Consider the following 20458-nt stretch of genomic DNA (forward strand, 5'->3'; position numbering starts at 1 on the left):
AAATTCAAATAAAACAAAAAATTTTGTCTTTTTTGCATCCGTATTTTCTATTAAAAAGATGGATGAGGCGATTATAAAATGGCCAAATGATGTAAGAGCGCACACCAAAATAAATAGTGGTTTTCGACCCCAAGATTCTATAAGGAAAAAGCTTACCATATTTGGTACTAAATGGGTTATACTAATAAGTAACGAAATAGTCAGCAAGGAAAGATTCAATTCAGAGCTTTTCATAATTTTATGGGCATAGACGCTCATTGGTATTTCACCACTGAATTGGACAATTGTTAAAACACCAGCAGTTATGAAGGTTACCTTAAAATTCAAAGGTTCTGAAAATAATTTAATCGGCAAACTTGATTTGTTAACTTGAAGGTTTTTAATAAATGCCGCTTGCATTTCTTCAAACTCACTTTCTATATTTTCCGTACCACGAAGCCTTTTCAAAACTCGTACACATTTAGCTTCTTTATTTTTTAGCAAACAATAGTATGGAGATTCACTAATTGAAAAATATAATGGAAGGACAATTAACGCAATTAAAATTCCAATTACTGCTGTAGTTTCAATAGATGTAACTGACTGAATTGTACTTGAAAAACATCGACCACCAATTGTCTGAAATGCTACAGCCATTAATGAAAATGAGCCACGTAATTTTGGTGTGGCAATTTCACTTACATAAGTAGGTATTACCACAGATACGCACCCTACATAAAATCCACGTAAAAATTCTGATAGATAAAACATGTTTATATGCATTGCAAAATATGTACACAAATGTGCCAACAAATTTGGAAAGAAAGTCAATATTAAGCAGTATTTCCTACCAAGGAAATCATTTGCATATGAAGCATAAAATGCTCCAGGAGTAAATCCTATAGTAAGCCATGTAACCATCCAAGATTGAGCATAAGATGATACCGGTGGTATTTCATAATATCCATTTGCTCCTAATTTAATCAATGCAGGTCCTAGATATCCCCATTGGTATCCATTTATAAAGTAAGCCATGCATCCTAAAAATTTTTGAAAAATTTTTTATCATTTATCTTTTCTTTTATTTCTCGCTCTTCGTATGTTCTTTATGAAAATAATTGGATTTTTGTAATTTTGGGTCAAAATTATAACATTGTACCTTAGGGTACAATGATCCGTCATTGTTTTACGTGAACCATTAAAGCCTTCTAGTACATTTATCGATAGATGGCTTCCGCGCGATTCAAATTAACTTTTCAACAAAGACTTTTGGTGATTGTGTTAGTTTTTGCTGGTTGTTTTACTCTTGGCTTTCGTTGACTTAAATAATGTTAGAACACATCTTTAATCCCTATATGTTATAAATGCGAAAGTAAGCATGTTTGTTTGTTTTGTTTGTTTGTTTGTTTGTTTGTTTGTTACGCTTTCACTATAGATGGAGCAGATTTATGATAATCATTTTGAACCATTAATTAAAGAATTGTGTAAGAATTTAAAATATTAAATGTCAAACAAATCATGGCCATCTTTTCTGATATACTCAATGAATTATGACTTTTTTACATATATATACATATTTAACAAAATTGAAAGCTCATGTGTATATCAAGAGAGGGTGGAGGCTATAAAGCGGTGGTTGTTACTCTAAGCCCAGTGAAGCGGGTGGGTATCAATCTAGTTAGGAGTATAAAATTAAAAACAAAAAAATATCTTGAATTACCTGCAAATACGCACAAATACTGATGTAACATTGAAGCACTATGTATGAACTAATAGTGCATAATAAATGTTTAAATTTATTAATGTTTATATCAAAAATGTACATCGATTCTATGCAAAATTCCATTTGATTGCATGATTATGCTGTTATGTACCTCATTACTGTGGAATTATTTCACTATCCATAGTTAAAATTTAAACGGTTCATGAAAATTATGATTACCGAGTTTATAAATATTTCTCAGAAAAATAAAAATATATAAATTCAGGCACGGTATAAAATAAAATTTTGGGGGGGTAAAATACTAAATCAGGAAATTTTGGGAGGGGATATATACGGAATACAGTATTTTACAAAATCCAATCATTTTGAGGGCAGGCATCACTACCATCTTACCTTTTCTCTCAAACTCAAAAGACGAAGCAGTAAAAACAAGCTAAACTTGTAAATAGTGAAGCGGCTGAGTATAAGGATCAAAATTGTGCGAGTATAAATAATTATCAGAAGATAAACGAGTATCTTCTAATAAGAAGCTTCATCCATCAATATTGTAGAAGAATCATGCACCAAAGCACAAGACAAACAAAATGATGAATTTTTTAGAAAAGCTATCATAGAAAGTTATTACCAATAATATTTCAGTAATAATAGTTCAATATTTATTCATTCTTATTATGTTTACTATTTCAATGCCGTTTTGAGTCCACGTGCATTGTGTATTTTTTATTACTTATTATAATAATTACTTTAAAAAATTGTTTAATGCAAAATAAAATTTATAACATATTCAAGGTTTTTTCAAAAGTATTTTCTTGACTACTGTGGTGTAGTTAGAAGGTAAAAAGGGTTTTTCAAATCCTTCAAGCTTGCAAAGCACTAAATACAACAACTATTTATATTTGAAAAGTTTTTGTCATTTCCACTTAATATTTTTGACAGATGCATTATTTTGACAACATTTTCTGGTACCTACTTCTTTGTTTTTCATCTGCCTATTGGCCTTAGTTGTTTATATTTTGTTATTTCGTAAGATGGTATTGCTTTAACCAGAATTTAGATACGGATCTGTAAAAACGTATTGATTAATTAAACTTCTGATTAATGAAAGATAATGCTGCGGAAGATTTAAGGGACTGTGTCAAATATAGACATCTCAGTAAGCAGTCCCACTCAAAAAGGAATATAATAGAATTCAAATTGTATTCGCCTACACAATATTATGTTACACTATTTGCTTTTGATCTAAATACTAGCTATAAACATTTAAAAACTTTAGCATTCGCACTCGCATTTGCACTAATTAAAGTGTCAAAGTGACAAAATACTTTTTTAGTTTTTTAATAGTGGTTTCTTCTAAGCAACTTTTAACCCTCTTGAGACACTTAAACAAACTTAAATAATTCTCTTGATGTACTATTTAAGAGCTTGATACAAGTTGTAAAAATTAAAAGTATGTCTTTTTTGGCGCATGTAAAAATACAAAGTAATTTAATTTACTTACGTATAAAAATCATTTAACAAAGGATTAATTACATGTTGTATCTCTAATCTCTTATTCATTGTAAATATTTATAAAGTATTTTAAATTATTTAAATAATTTATATTTAAATAACTAATTTAAGTGTTTTCCGACTTAAGGCACAAAAAGAATACCAGAACTTACACCGAAGAACTAACAGCACTCACACAGATGAATGAATTATTGCCCCAGTAATCACGACCCATTTTACATAAAATATCAAAATATCTCATTTTGATCTGGGTTTTCCAAATTTACCATACTTACCTTCGTTTACGATTCGTCAAAACTAAGGGATGATTTGGTTTCTTGCTAGCATATCTTGTATTAGTTGATCTCATTAGTTTGATAGTCGAAGAAATACAAGATTTTATTTAGAAAATTTGCGCAGTAAGACCGAATGGCATAATATTTTTCAATTCAGGAAGACAATTTTAAAACTTGCTACCACTTTGTTTTCTTGGCACCTGTGAGCCAGATTGACTATCTAGAAATCCTTGAGGGTGCTTTGGAGGTTGAACAATTTTAAATAAAGTTTTAGAACAGAAATTTTATTTCGGTACTAAATGTTACAGTATCAGTATACATAGGTTAATAGATAATTTTTGGTCAGTGTTTAATGGTCCATTTGCATTTACAATTTATTATGAAAAAGGAAAAATCCTCGATCACTTAAAAAACAGTATAACTAGTTTCTTTCTTTTCAGAATTTATTTAGCACAGTCGGGTTTTTTTTTTTTAAACTTTTTAGTGTTCTAGTGCTAAAAAAACCCTCTTATTAACTACAGTTAAAATTTAAAGCCAATTTATTATTTCGAATTAAATTTGAACAAATAACTTATATACATTTTTGAAATCTCCTTTATTTTTGAAATTCCTATATTTTGATACCATACTCGATAGGTTTTGTTAAATTCTTTTAAATAACGTTAACTATTTCGTTTCAAAAATCCGCCACTTAATTTACAAACAAATATACATACATACATACATACATACATACAAGATACGCGGGAAAAGCATAATCACTTCTTGACGCCGGGTAAAAAGAAAAGTAACTAATTCGTAAATGGCACGATAATCTTACAAAGTTTGTACAAAGGATGATCCCGTCTAGCCTAAGACAGAAATTTATCAAATTCTTCAAGAGGCTTTTGCCCATTTAATGAGGTATCATTATTAAAAAAAACAATTTTCTATTTTAAAGGAAAAATTGTTTCATTTAAATTTTAAAAGATAGTATCGAGATTGTCATTTGTTGCAGAAAAACTATGGTAAATTTAAATCTTCTTGTATTTTGGATAAAGATTTACTTTTTGTTTCAGGCACAAAAAGAATTCCAAAAGCTACTCCAAATGAACTAGCAACCGCCATACATAAGAATGGAATGAATTGGTTAATATTTGTCAATAATTCAAACATTTGCATCACTATAAGACCTTCAACCGATTGAAGGATTTTTAAAAACGATGCACCTTTCGGTTTGATGTTTGTAGGATACAATTCGGCTGCCAAAGTGTAAGCCATGTGTGTGAAACCAAATCCTTCTGCTATTTCAAAAATTGCAAGTCCAATAAATTCCAATATTCCTAATAGTTTAGTATTATGCGTATCCGTATTATCCATTAAAAACATCGGAAATGCAATAAGAAAATGACCTGTGGCTGACAGAGCACATAGTAAAATGAATAATGGTTTTCGACCCCAGGAGTCAATAACAAAAACACCGATAAGATTTGGTATTAAACGTGTTGCGCTAATAAATATCGAAATAGTTAATAATGATACATTAAGTCCTGTACCTTTTATAATTTTATGAGCATAATGACTCAATGGCAATTGACCACTTAGTTGAAATATTGTTACAGCCCCAGCCGTCAGAAGCGTCACCTTTAGATTTATAGATTCTGAAAATAGCTTAATCCATGAACTTGATTTTTTCATTTGTTGGTTTTTGTTAAAAATGGATTTCATTTCTTCGAATTCCTTTCCTATATTTTGTGAATTACGAAGTTTTTTTAAAATATCCATACTTTTTCTTTCATTATTTTTCATTAAACAATAGTATGGAGATTCACTAATGGATAGGACCAATGGAAGATCAACTAATGAAATTATAATTCCAATTAAAGCTGTTGTTTCAATAGATGTAACTGATTGAACTGTACTTGAAACAACACGACTTCCAATAGTCATAAATACAATCCCCATGGCCGAAAATGAACCACGTAGTTTTGGTGAAGCTATTTCACTAACATAATTTGGAACAGTTACAAATACCCAACCAGTATGAAATCCTCGTAAAAATTGTGATAAGTAAAGCATGTTGACATTCATGGCAAAATATGTACATAAATGTGCCACTAAATTTGGTATAAACGCACACAGTAAAGAATTTTTTCTGCCAATCCATTGATTTGAATATGACGCAAAAAACGCACCGGGAGTAAATCCTATTGTAAGCCACTGGACCATCCAAGATTGAGCATATGATGATAGCGGTGGGATTTTATGATATCCATTTTCTCCTAGTTTGACCAAAGCGGGGCTGAGATACCCCCACTGATATCCATTTAAAAAGTAGGACATGCATGCTAAAAATGTTAACAATTTGTTTGTAGAATTAAAATAATAGTAGTATATTAATAGTCATCTAAAAAAGGGGTTTAACCTCCGTTTTTGACTTACGCCTTATCACAGAGGCCACTCACATCATTATTTGTTATCTTCATTGATTAAATTACATTAATTTTTAAAATTACATTTATGATGTGGGTGGAATCGGTTACTTCGTTCTTATCCAAGCGACGACAATGTGATCAATTTCACAGACCCCACTAATTATAATTGTTCACACTGTCGCTGCTTGGATTCGAACCCGCAACCTAAGTCTAAGTTGTCAAACGGTCAACTGACTGAATACAAGATTATTATTGATAAGTATAGTTAAGGAAAAATCAAAGCTTTTTAATTAATTTATATTTAAATTTCATTTACCTGCAAATACACATAAATATTGATGTAAGTATTTAACATTGAAACACTGTAATCTGGATTCAGGCACATAAGTCATATCTGTGTCAAACGTGTACACCGTTTCTGAACGTAATTCAATTTGGTTCTTCATCATTTTATTGTTATCAAATATATATTAAATTCAACAAAAAACCCGTTAAAAAAACCAATATGTGTTATCTTCTTCCGACACTTTCGCTGTGAAAACAAAATGCACACAAACTAAACAAAAAAAGAAACTTATAATATAGAAATAAGAGTTATAGTACTTCTTAAAGGAGAAAAAAAGAGCTCTTATGGTCACTAATTTTTAGCGAATTTTCGAAGGAAATGGAGTTACAGCTTTTGTACTGATGATGGAATTTCGAAAAAAATTCATATACATATATGCATGCATGTATGAGTATGTGTCTATGTTGTTATGTGTCTGTAAATTCTCTAGCGGTCGCAATTTAAGTCCGATTTGAACAAAATTTGGTATCAGGAAGAACTTTGGTATTTCAAAGGTCAAGTTCGTTAATGAGAAAATCGATTGGTAAACAAAGGATGTGGAAAGGGAGGGTACGCAAAGTACAAACTTTTGAATTTTATCAAAATAAAAATATTTCAGCAAATATCAATTTTCAGCCAAAAAGTACTCTTGTGATTTTTCCTCTCCACGCTTAGTTTTCGAAATAAAATACGCGTCACAGCTCCAGAGCTACGAATTTTTTTTAATTTGTTAGTTTCCAAAGATCGTATTATTTATGGACAGACAACATTGGATAACGGATGAGCATTTTAATTATTATTATGATTTTATATTACTCTGGATTAATATTTATCTTATCAATAAAATAATTAACAATCGCATATTTTACTACTTTGTTATATTCGGTTCAGATATGACTGCATAGTCTAAGACTAGTCTAGTAAACAAAGAAACAAACTGCATAAAGATTTTTAGCCAGTTCAAAATCATTTGTTCTTAAAACAAAATCTCAATTTAAGTCCTTTAAATTGGTTGGTGTTCCAGAAAAATGAAAAAATTGTACTAATGAAAGTATTTTAATTTATGTAGAACTTAAACTTTTTGGATGAAATTTTAAAAAATGATACTGAATGAATTTTGAAATTTTGACTTTATTTTGAATTTCTTGACCCAGGTGGCGGTCTTAATAAAGTAAGGAACGGAAGACCGGTTAACAATTTGACTTCATACATAAGTATTATAATTTTTACGAGTAATATAACACTTTATTTGCCATTTACTACTTAATTTGACAGCAAGCTTATGTTCGCTGGGTGCTGATATCAAGTTCACATGAATTTCAAAATACTCTATCTGACTTTCGTCTCTATGATTTTTCTTTTGGTATCATGTACTTGTATATCTTCGTTTAGTCTGAATTAAACGTTTATATTTTAATATAACTAATTAAGGATATCAGCAATCGATTTTCAGCATGAATAATCTTGGAAACAATTAAATTAGTCAGCCAAGTTATTAATCATAATTAAATAAACAATAAATCTATCTATAAAATAATCATTGCACTTACTTAAGAAGATGTTGTTCCTTATGTCAGCTAATCCACAGCTGATATTTATAAATTGAATACTCTTGATTATGTTTTTCTTAACTTCTATTGACCTTCCGAAACTTCTATTGACCATCATTTGAAACTTTTATTTTTTATTTGACTTGGCCTTGTTGCTCTTATCAGGATGGTGTAAAGTGGACATTGAACGAAAATTCGATCCTAGCCCACTAAACGTTTAAAAATTAGTTTCGTTGATTTCACGATGATTTGTACGATGAAAAAAAAATTTTATAACTTTTATATGAATAAAATTGTTGTAATAACTTAAGGTCATAAAATGTTGTAACTTAAGGCATAAAATGAAATAAGTGTCACGTGTTTACCACAGTGGCGTACACCAGGAATGATATTACGAGGATAATTCTGTTAGGCTGATAATCTTAAAATTTAATCACAAGATTTAAATAATCAGAACACTTAATAAAAAAAAAAATTGCATAAAAATAATTAGCTTTTACGAGTGTTTAACGGACAAATACTAAGAGTTCGCGCAAACCTTAAAGGAATTGGCTTCCAACAAAACAGTCTGAATTTTTCATATTTTGTTCCTAAGCATTTTAAATAAATGTCTCAACTGGCGCTAAAAAAAAACATGGAACAATTCTGGAGAGACTAAGGATTTTCTTTACTGACAAAATAATATTTCTTTCTCATTTCTATCAAAATCAGTAGCTAATAAAAAAATAAAATAAAACAGACTCTTGAGCTGTTCATTATTTGTTTTTGTGTCCATTGTTCATTCAGTAAGCACTACAACATATTAAAAACCCACACAATTTAACTGGCAGCCAATTTCCATAACGTTTGGGCCGGGTTTTTTTCGATTTCAAATTTGAATTTCACAAAACTGAATGTATATGTATATGTACAGATAATTTCCAAAGTGAGGTCTCTTGTTGAATTATATTGTTAATCCCTACACACATGTGTAAAAGTGTAAACCACTTGATTATAAAACTTGTACTCATTTTAGTTCTATGAATTTTGACCACTCTTCTAAAAAACCATACTTTCTACACTAGATGCACACACTACTACTGTCTGCATGAATTAAGTCAAGATTGAATTAGTAAAATTTTATCAAAGATACGTTAATGCTATATTATAATACAAATAACTTGCTTTTGCAGTCAATATTTTCAATGAATGATTAATAAATACAATATAAATAAATAATGCTAGTTATCGGAAATAAAATAATACAATAATAATCACGTCTCGTGAATACAACAAAGTAAATGTTAATATTTAAACATAATTCTTATATCTCATATTGATTCTTTATTTACAAATATTATTTTTATATTTCTTTTTATATATTTCCAGTTTAAAATGGAAATGTGGTAAGGTAAAACCGACAATTTTATTTCATATACTTATTGCAATTTATCTACTAGGTACCTCCTACTCATAAAATATTTTGTAAATGCTTATTTTGGTTTATATTGATGGATTTTGGCAAATTTTGGCCGATATCGGAAGTTCAAATCGTAAAAGCTTCTCGAAGATAAGATTCTTTCAGTCGATGATTATCAACATCTTAAACTATGTAGAGGCTCAGTGGTCGTGCGGTTTAGGGCGTTAGTCTTTGAAAGTTTGGCTACGGACCGTTTGGCAGTGTGAAGAAATTATAATTAATGGGGGTGCAGAATTTTTTTCGTAGACGAATATACGTAACCGTTTTTTTTAAGTAGACATATGTTCGAAGCTCGAAAAATAAGTTTTATCAATAAAAATGCTTCAAGCAAAAAATGCTGGGTGTCTAAGCGCACATCTTACGCAAGTATTAAACTTGACCTACGTTTTCAAGTCCAGTGAAAAGCCCACCCTATCTTATAACTGGTAAACGATAGATGAACACTTTAAATTAAAAAGTAATAAAAAAGAAACATTTTTTGTCCGCATACCGTACAGTTTAGACAAAAACGGACTGACAAGTTTTATCAAAAAATTTTTTTTCGTATAGTTGTTTCTGCAAAATGTAGGCACTCTTCGAAATAAATTTTCCAATAATTCCAATAAAAGTGGTTCATTTTTCTCTAAAGACCATTTTTGTTTAAACTAAATGAACAAATGCACAAAAAGCTAGATTTTTGTTATCATTAATTACTGTCTAAGCTATTTAAAAAAAAAAATGTTTCTAATAAAAAATATTAGCGTATTTGTAAAGAACAACTTAATAATTTATAGCGTTCATCTAATGTTTATCAGTTATGAATGAAAGAAAGGCTTCAATTGAACCTAAATCGAATTGGGTGCCGATACAAGATGTGTACCTTTGAAACTAACATTTTTCGATTGAAGCATTTTTCTCAATTTAATTTATTTATTGAGTTCCAAGCATATGCCAACTTATCAATTTAACATTAAATTTTATATATATAAAATATTTTTGATGTCACAAGTCATGTTTTAATTAATAATTTCATATAAATTTGTTGAGAAAGAAGCTCATGAGAAAAAAATGGAACCATCCTATATAATATACACAAAAGTAGGTTTACAAGTTAGTTGATTATAAACGTCGTTTAGTAAAATGTTAGCTAACTGGTGACGATGATGATACGAGAATGAATAATTAACCTCGGGAACTCATTACGGCATACTTCACGCTTGTCTATTGTCAAATGAAAAGTAGTTAATATAACACTTCATGTACTACACTACTATATTTATTTCTGTTGACGTTTGTCTCTCTCTTTACAAATTCATTTTACTCTCATTATTAGGGTAAAGAGGCGTATAGATGAAAATCAAGGTTTATTTTGTAGTTACGCTCAAAACTTCAAAATGCGTTGCCCTATAGTATCGTAAGCACGATTATGTCTAATTAATATTTGTTAGATAGTATATCACAAATCATAACTAACATAATTCTCAGTTTTAATACATTTCATCGTCAGAAAATTTTTTATCTCACATAAAAATTCTATACGAATACATCGGTATTGTATTAATGTTATTTAAAATCTTAAATACAGCAAAAATCAATCCGCCAAAAGAATAGAAGTGACCAAAGCGTTGAAAGAAATTGGTTACGTTTCTTTATTTTTTTGGTTAGAAACGAAAATTAGAAGAGAAATTTTGAAATGATAACCATGAAGAAGCTCATTATATGTTTTGCTAATGGCACTACCTTTAACCAATCTCCAAGCCTCATTTTAAAGCCAATTTATTTTGGTCTTATTCAATCGAAAAAAAATTCAGGTGTTTTTGTAATCATTCAGAAACTGAAGAGGTTTTTCAACTGAATGGAGTAGGAAATTGTCTTTATCAGTATAAGTGTATGTTCTGATATACAAAATTAGGCTGTTTAAATTTTGAAGCATTCATCTAAATAACAATACCACTCAATACTGATAACCAATTTAAATTATAAAGAATTAACATAATTGAGTAATTACATTGATTTAAGTGGATTGATGAGTTTTATCTATGAAAATTTAAGAAATAATTATTATTTAGATAATATTGCACGGATATTTGTGAAACATCGTAGATCAGTAGATATGGAAATGTTTTAAATGACTGATTTAAAAAATTTTAAACTAGAAAAAAATTAATAACGTGTAAAATAAAACCCGAACTATGCCATGTGCGGGAATTAATCAAAATTTCTAAATCTTTTCATTATATTATTAATTTGAGATAATGATTTTATCATTTTTGAAATAATATTGCCTATCTTTTTAAATGAATGGTAGTATTATTTTAAAATACAAGCATATTATTTCATAAATGATATAATCATTGTGTGAAAACTGAATCAATATAAATATAATTAGCGTATATCCAAACACAATTATAATTTATATTTATTTTTTAATTTCTGACTCAACAACAAAGAGTTAAGTGTTTATTAAACCCCGAGTCAACCAGAGAAAATTGAACTGTATTTAACGTGTGTATTTTTTTACTAGATGCCTGTAAGAGAAACGTTAAATGTTTTTAATCCTTCCATAGCATATGCCTTATAATGTTTGTCCCTAGAGTGAGTGAGATTCTGGGCACACTAAGATGTTAATCATGGTACCCATATTATGATGTTGTACCATGGTTCACACCATGCACCATTGTTGTGAATACATAATGTTGAGAATTAGAAGTACTATAAACAGAAGCAATGTGACATATCAATGCGTTGCTTTAAGAAACATAAATAAATGTAAATTACCATTCCACAATAATTGCTTAATCTTACATTACATATATTATTTCTTTAAGATCAAATTTCAAACCCTTTCCAGTGAGGTTTGTTTACTTGCTTGTTAATTGTTTTAAAATATATATTTGAATTGAAAATTACTATATATAATATGTCACAATGTTATGTTTAAACGCCTACCATTTAAATATATACCAAATAATACAATATATAAGCATAAATAACATTATATCTACAACTGAACTAGCACAATGTATAGGATGATTCTAAATATATGATTAAAACGTTCAAGAACCTAGATGGAAGCCTGGGTCCTATCTGGAACCCCTGAGTACACATACTCAAACGTGCAATTTCCTCATAAACTACCTACTTGAGTGAATACATCAACATTTATAATACTAGTAATTTTTTGGAATAAATACATATAGCATTTTGATTTGAAGTGAGGTAACTTCTTTGTAACTTCTTGTAGGCTCAAATTCAACTTGTCCTTTTTTGTCGTCATTTGGATACTTTTAAATGTGCTAACCAGTCTATGAATCGGAGTAATTCTGATATCGTGACCTCTAAAAGAATTATTTACTCATCATTTCTTTGAATTGAGCTAATTTGTCTTGTTTGTGTACAATTGGTTACATTAACGTGGATGAATACTTTATTATTCTTGAAATGTGCCATTTCCAATCAACAAACACGAAAGTTTTTTGCAAATAACTCCTGAAACCTGTAATAAAACTGCTGATGAGATTCAAAACGGGTCTCTTATTATAATATTCTGTTCAAGGAAAATGTTAGCCGAAAGTCCATATACTGACGTTACTTGTAAGAAGTAACTTTACTCTTTGCTCTACGATGTTACCACCCTAAAGTCATGTGTGAAAAAATCCTGATTTTGGTTTGGAAAACATAAATTACTTCCTTTTCCCCCAATCTTCATTTCGATTAACAGGACCACCATAAAAGCAGTAATAATGAAAAGTAATTTATGAGGTAGGCAACCATTGGATCGTTTATATGTTCCGTTCGTTCAAATATTGAATATTGAACATTTTTTGAAGAAAAACAAAACTCACAAAAGCACAATGGTGTTCCTTCAAGAGACCATTGGTAATCTTGCCTAATAACTTGTTAAAAATGTTGTGTTTATAATCAAACTGTATATATGGTAGACGTTACATTTAATAAACAACCAACGACATAACTAACTGTGCTGTATATATTTTTTTAATGAACATACTTTAATTACTTTTTACTGTACATTATTACAAATACATAGCGAGAGAAAAAAAACAACAACAAACAACAGTTTTTCAATTTTTTACATTTCAAGACAGTGATATATCTCGTTAAATTTATTATAAATAAAATGTTACTAACTATAATATACTATACCTACGACTATTCAGTCACTGTTAAAACACTGCTTAATAAATTTTAATTTATTTTCAATTATTCACGGTTGAATGAAAATTTTATTTATTGTTTCTCATATTTGATTTGCTTGTTGTCAAAGTGACCTATCCAATACAGACTTGATATTGGGATAAAATGATATGTATAAGGGATTAAATTAGAACCATGCATTTATGAGAAATAAGAGGTAAGACTTAAATGGAATTGCAAAATTAATCAGTTATACTACAATAAACGACGTTTAAACCTCTAAATTTTATCCTTTTTCTCTATGATTGACCTAGATTAAAAATTATATGATGCCTAGTGGTGCTTTTGTCCAGGAGGTGGTAACCCCCCCCCCTCTAAAGAATGGGAAAATTTATCTTGAAAATAGCAAAGGAAATCGATAGATCGATTATATCTAAGCAAAAAGTGTCATTTAAGTATATTTCGGAAGGTGAATACTGTTCGAGCTATTGGCGATAGAAATTTGGAGTACTTAACCATAAAAAACAGAAAAATTTTTTGGAACAAGTATACCATACACTTTTTAAATACAAAAAACCTACAAAATGCAAAAAGTCATTGGTACTAAAATTAACGGAGTTATAATGAAAAGCAAGTTTCTCGTACCTTTTTTTAATGTTTTATTCAGCATAAAAACTGATGAATTTACCACGGAAACCAAAGTTAATGCTTGCCGCTTTTAAATTTACTTTATCTAGGTACTGACAACATCCTCAAACAGTTTTAAGGTTTCGATTATATAGTTTTCAAAATATTGCAACTTAAACATTGCTGGGGCTTTAAACTTTTTTAACATTTTCAGTAGAGTAAATCTCCACAAAAGACTTACATATAATATTTGGAGTTCAATCGCAAGCTTACGAAAATTCTTCGCCGCCCAATTTGTTTATTCGGTAATATTTTCATTTCTTTCAAGTAATCAAGATTTATACTTAACTGACTAAACAGTGTGTAAGTATTGAATGTGCTGTTGACTCACCTGAAAATAAAGAGAACAATAATTATTTATCAATTTTTGACAAGGGTACAAAACTTGAATTGTAGACAAATTTAAGAACGTATACAAACTTATCTTATCTTGAGATATGTAAACACTGATTTACTCGATTAGAAGCGCTATTTTTTAGTTATATTTCCACCGAAAATCATCGCTATGTCGAAGTTCAACGGAGATCTATATATTTTTTTTCTGAACCAACCATTTTTTTACTATCGTGGCTCTGAGATCTTAAAAATATACTCGAATATTATATTCGAAATAATATTTATTATATTATATTATTCGAAAAAAATTGAAATTTATAGCTGTACGTATATTTTATCTGTGTAAAACAATCCCTACCCTTATTTCGAGTGTTATTGAGGGGAGATAAACGAGAGCCAGAGAGTTGGAGGCTACAACGCGCTGGTGTTTACTTTTAAGCCCAGCGAAGCGGTTGGGTATCCAGCTAGATTTTAAAATTATGATGAAACATATTAGCTGAAATATTTCTATGCTCTAAGACTATCTATTAAAATATATTATTTCTCTGAAACTATTTATTATTAACAAAGAGCACCGAGGTGGGTAAGAATTTATTTATAGAAAATACAATTAATAATAATATCAGAATAATATGTTGATTATACAGAAATTGAAAATAGTTGATCACTAGTTTTGTATGCTGCGAAATATAAGGCTACAGATACATTTGCTGTAAAAAGAACGTTAATATCAGTAACATATTGGATTGGGAACGTTAATATCAGAAGATATTGGACACTAGTTCATAAGTTGTTTCAATTCGGTTTTCTATTAAAGCAGTAGAAAGTCACTGTTCCAAGCAAAAATGTAGCATACTAAATTTCGTTATAATACTTGGAAGGTTAGTTATCCAAAATCCAAAATTTTTCTGAATGAGTTTTTTACAAGCTTTTATATAAAATACAATGTATGTATGTTTGTCCGGGTGGAATCTGAGTCTACTTTGAGAGATAATTAACTAAATAAATTAATATAATATTGATACAAAGTAAATAGTTTTATAAAATCACAGTTTTGCATCAATAAACCCATATAAATTAAAATTTAACCGAATTAGGAAAATAAAGTCACGTAGGATTCTTCCCATACTGATATTATGATTGTATGAACTGGTACATTTCAAATAGTTTCTCTTGAATACACTAGTTTATGGCTTTTTCCGGGAGTATGTGTTTGCTAGCTATACAATTTGAAGTTTTTTCAAAAATATCAAGCTTATATGCTATCACTGGCATGTCTATCCTTGGCCTTATTGGTATAGCAGACGAAGTAAGTATATAACCTATTAAACAATTGTATTTATATAAATTGTTATAATAAAGTTATGACTGACTATTAGTTCGTTATGCAAGTAGTCATATTAATAACAATAACAATAGAATTTGAAACTTTATTGTGATATAAAGTTCACGTCTTTCTAAATGTTTGTTTGTTTGTATTAAAACATTTTGAATAATGTATTATGTATTATTACACTAAGACATAATAATATTATTCAAGTACTAGATCTAGAAGCATGTACATTATATATTATACACTACAATATATTTAATCGAGGAAATGAAACCAAAAAAACCGTCTAACTGAGGAATTCTCTCCTCGTCAGTAGATTTTTATGGGAGCGGGTGGAAAATGTTTGTCTGAGTGTACTGAAAAATGTCATATACGTGAGTGCTTGTGCTTTTTTGATTTACGCCCATGTGGCGTGGCAGAAGTTCCCTACTCCCGGGCACCATGTTGTCTTTATTAAACATTTTAAAAAACTATTGGATTTTATATTTTGGACAATTTTTCATATTTTATATTTTTTACTTAACCTCACCGTTTTCGAGTTATAAGCATTTTAAAATAAATACTTTTTACTTCAAAAATTATTTTTATTTTCATAGAGCTTATTTTTCAAATTTAGGTCAGGTAAAAAATGAAAATAATGAAATAAAAACTCTTAGAAAAGCCTAAATATAAACATTTAATAATTTAAATACCAAAATTCATAATAAATGCCAAAAAATAAGCTTAAAAACGTATTTTTTATTTATAGCTGAAATTGTGTCAAAAATATGCGTTTTTATTTTTTTCGAAGTCTTATATATCGAAAACGGTGAGGTTAAGTAAAAAATATAGTATGAAAAATGTTTAAAATTGTCCAAAATATAAAATCCAATAGTTTTTTTAAATGTTTAATAAAGACAACATGGTGCCCGGGAGTAGGGAACTTCTACCCCGCCACATGGGCGTAAATCAAAAAGGCACAAGCACTCACGTATATAACATTTTTCAGTACACTCAGACAAACATTTTCCACCCGCTCCCATAAAAATCTACTGACGAGGAGAGAATTCTTGGGTCAAATGCTTCATTTCCTACAGTAATTAGATGGCATAACTTTAATGACAAATAATTAGTTTTGATTTATATTTTGCCTTTAATTAATTTTATTCATATTTCAATTATAATATTCTATTGTTATATCAATAGTTTGTACATTGTATCTATACTGCGTTGGTTTAATGATAACAGATATTCAAGATCAAGCTGTATACTGCTTGAATAGAATCTTAAATTCGATCGATTTATTGTTCCGTACCTATCCGTATGAGACATTAAAACACAAATTATATGCGTCGCATTTTTTTGTTAGTCGAATATCTATGGAAGAAATCGGCTCCAAGCAACATATGAACGTTTAAAACTCCTTATTGAATAAAGAGAAAGATATAGCGACGTCACTGCACGGTATCACCATAGAGATGACAAATAAAACTTTGTTTTGCTAATAAAATAAATAATAAAAAAAATAAATAGAAAACCCGACTGTACCTATTAAATAAAATATGAAAAAAAAAACTAGTCCAGTCGTTTACATAGCGACAGTGGGGGTCCATTATTGGGAAGATTTGAGTCGGTCTAAGCTTTTCTTTTCTGATTTTATTTAACACAGTCGGGTGTTGATTTTTGTAATTATTTATTTTACTTTAGACTTTTAAGTGTCCCAGCACTAAAAAACCGCTCTAATTATACCATATTAAAACTTTAATGAATAAATGTATATAAACTTTAAAGACAATTTATTCTTTCTAATAAAATTTAAACATATAACTTATATTTTTGCAATCCCCTTTAAATTGCCTCTATTTTGATACCAGACTCGATAGGTTTTGTAAATTTAGTTCATTAACGTATTACGATTTCTCCTAAAAAAGCAGCCTTTTTGTTTTGCATTTTTAAACATCTATCTAAGAACATTTAGGTTTTTGATACAAATATTATGATATGTTAAATGTTGAAATCCATTGATCCGTTTGGAAGATGCGAGGTAATAAAGAAATTTACATACAAAATACGCCCGAAAAACATAACTACTCCTTGACAGTCGGAGTAGAGCACACATGAGCAAAAATATTTGAATGCTTATAACTTCGACATCAGTCATCTACCGTATTGTGAGGTTGAAGTTAGAGTCATGAGCAAAAAGAGTTAACTTTTATTAATATTTGCGCACATGGTTTATTTTGCGAATGCGAGATTAGTTTTCTCTTTTTATGCGATTTTGGTAGTACCTACACGAAAGTGATATTCCAAGAATTTCTCAAAACTCAGAATATAAAATATTTAATTCATAATACACTTGCTGTTAAAATTAGAAGATGATTTACCATGCCATACATGAGATATTAGCAATTAAAAGTGACGCAATTTGTACGTGTACATGGGAGAAGTGTATAAAAATACACAAATTTACAAATATTATATTTATTTACCAATGAATGACGTCCACCATCTCTATGAAAAACTAATATAATGTAGAATACTATATTTAGAAAATATATAAATAAAAATAAAAATTATTTACCATATAGTTTCGATAAAAAACTTAAATAAATAACTCGTTTTAGCGATGATTTTTGTGGAAAAGATATGAAGACTAATGTTAAAGGCATATGTCATAGTGTGTGTGCTTATATGTATACTACAAACAGTAGTGAGGAACTACAGTCTTTTGAAAATAATATATGGTATATGTATAATAGTCATAGCACAGTTTATGCACGGAATGATAGTATTAGTTCAAAACTTTTTGACTGGACGGTCGCGGAGGAACTACCTTAACACGCATATCATACAAATTGTAAAATGTAATTGTCGATCATTTGTGTATTGATAATAATGTATAATAATAATAATAATACATAAAATATATATGAGAAAATGAGAGAGAAAAGGTGAAAATAACATTAAATTTATAAACAGGTTAAATGCTTATGGAAGCGTATATATGTATATAATGAAATTTTAATTGCGATATCATTAACGCCTATTAGTGAAACTCATGTCAAGTATATTAACATCTATTATTACCATTCCATGTTTATTGTGATCAGGGGAATTTTATTGAAATATTTTGTATCATTTATTTTGTTTTAACTGTATGTATACAAGGTGACACCTCATCTGCAATCAAAAATTATATAAAATCGAAAATTATCACAAGAAATTTAATTTTAGTTAAGTTACCTTACTCGACATGTGATTTTATCGGGCAAAATGGATTATTTTGTTGTTGCATTTCCTAGATTGACTAAATAAATATGTTTAGAAATTATTGTGAATATCTCAGCTACCAAACAGAATTCCAATCTTGGACTCTTTCACATACTGATGACCTAAGCCAATCGATTTAAAAACTTAACAGGTCTCTTTTGTTTATGGATTTCAACATTTTCTTTCAATTTTGTTACCATTATTATTTTCAAAGCAATTTTATTTTTATTGTTTGTAAGTATTACAAAACAATTATTTCCCAGAGCAAAAACGTTAGCTATATTATACAAGCTCGTACTAGAACTTTTTATAGCTCATCAAAAATAAACAAAATTTCGAATGTTCTTAAAAAATTTGTTAAAATAATTTTGAAAAGTTTGGTATGTTTCTAAACTTTATATAAAATTGGGGTGGGTGGTTTTAACACCCCTTGTGGTAAAACAAAATCTTAGTTATAAAAATATTTGAGGTATGCATTATATCGGTGTAAAAAATAATAATAATAATTTTCATTGCAATTAAAGCTTGAATCAAACAGTATTTCGTACTAAAATTTTTATTGCTATTGACGAAAGACTTGCAATCCATCCCTATTTTTTTGAGAAATCAAAGTAATTCCTATCCCTATATATTATAAATGTGAAAGTAAAGATGTTTGTTTGTTTGTTTGTTTGTAACGCTTTCACACAACAACTACCGAACGGATTTGAATGAAACTATAAAACAATATATCTCATACAACAGAACTTAACCATAATATAGCTCATCCATCAGAATAAAACATGAGCTATAATTTATAAATATATATTAAAAAGAAAATTAAATTTAATCTGATATTACCATAAATTACAGGTTTATGTGAAAGTTAAAAAATTCATGGCCACCTTTTGTGATATACTAATTGAATTGTGACTACTTTACATTTCAAAAAATTGTAAATATATTTTAACTTATTTTTCATATATTTTATCTGTGTGAAACAATCCCTACAATCCCGAGGAGAAGGCTATAATGCGGTGGTCCTTACTAATCTTTACTTTTAAACCCAGCGAAGCGGGTGGGTATCAAGCTAGTCAATAAATAAAAGTGTTCTCAATTTATTTGCCTCTATTTATAGCAAACGATCTATTATTTATAATATAAATATAAAAGTGTACAAGTTGAAAAAACACAAAGAAACAAAATTAAAGTATAAAAAACTAGATGTCAAGTTTATATATTAATAAATTATTATATTACTTTGTTCTAGTGCCAAAAATATTTATTTGCATCATATTATAAAAAAAAAACCATTGTATATATCATTTATTTTAATATTTAAATTATTATTATACACTTGTAAGTTTTGTTGCAACAAGTGTAATGTTTAGAGTGTTTTTGTAGATACAATATTTCTTTCTTTAAATTTTTTGTTTTAAATAGTATTGTTTGTTTACTGCTTGTTTTGTTTTTATAAAATTTATGATAAAATTATTAAAGTTGAAT

The 20458-nt window shown here is 28.8% G+C and overlaps 2 protein-coding genes across 3 annotated transcripts in view; both read right to left on the reverse strand.

The window, feature by feature from the left end:
* The window catches only part of LOC123295564 (discoidin domain-containing receptor 2), a 210258-nt gene that overhangs the window by 165830 nt on the left and 23970 nt on the right, over window positions 1-20458 (reverse strand). The window lies entirely within an intron of this gene.
* On the reverse strand, window positions 4262-6318 carry LOC123295565 (facilitated trehalose transporter Tret1-2 homolog). The gene is made up of 2 exons (XM_044876967.1): window positions 6217-6318; window positions 4262-5813 (listed from the first exon to the last, which is right to left on the reverse strand). Exons 1-2 carry the CDS (start codon window positions 6290-6292, stop codon window positions 4489-4491), a joined length of 1401 nt encoding a protein of 466 aa, XP_044732902.1. The 5' UTR covers window positions 6293-6318; the 3' UTR covers window positions 4262-4488.

This window comes from Chrysoperla carnea, chromosome 3 (assembly GCF_905475395.1).
Source record: "Chrysoperla carnea chromosome 3, inChrCarn1.1, whole genome shotgun sequence".
Taxonomy (NCBI): domain Eukaryota; kingdom Metazoa; phylum Arthropoda; class Insecta; order Neuroptera; family Chrysopidae; genus Chrysoperla; species Chrysoperla carnea.

Bases quoted from the DNA above. Each gene is read 5' to 3' on its own strand.
- LOC123295565 (XM_044876967.1), bottom strand. From the start codon at position 6,292: ATGACTTATGTGCCTGAATCCAGATTACAGTGTTTCAATGTTAAATAC. The intron at 5,814-6,216 runs GTAAATGAAATT...TAACATTTTTAG, and splicing joins ATATTTATGTGTATTTGCAG to CATGCATGTCCTACTTTTTA.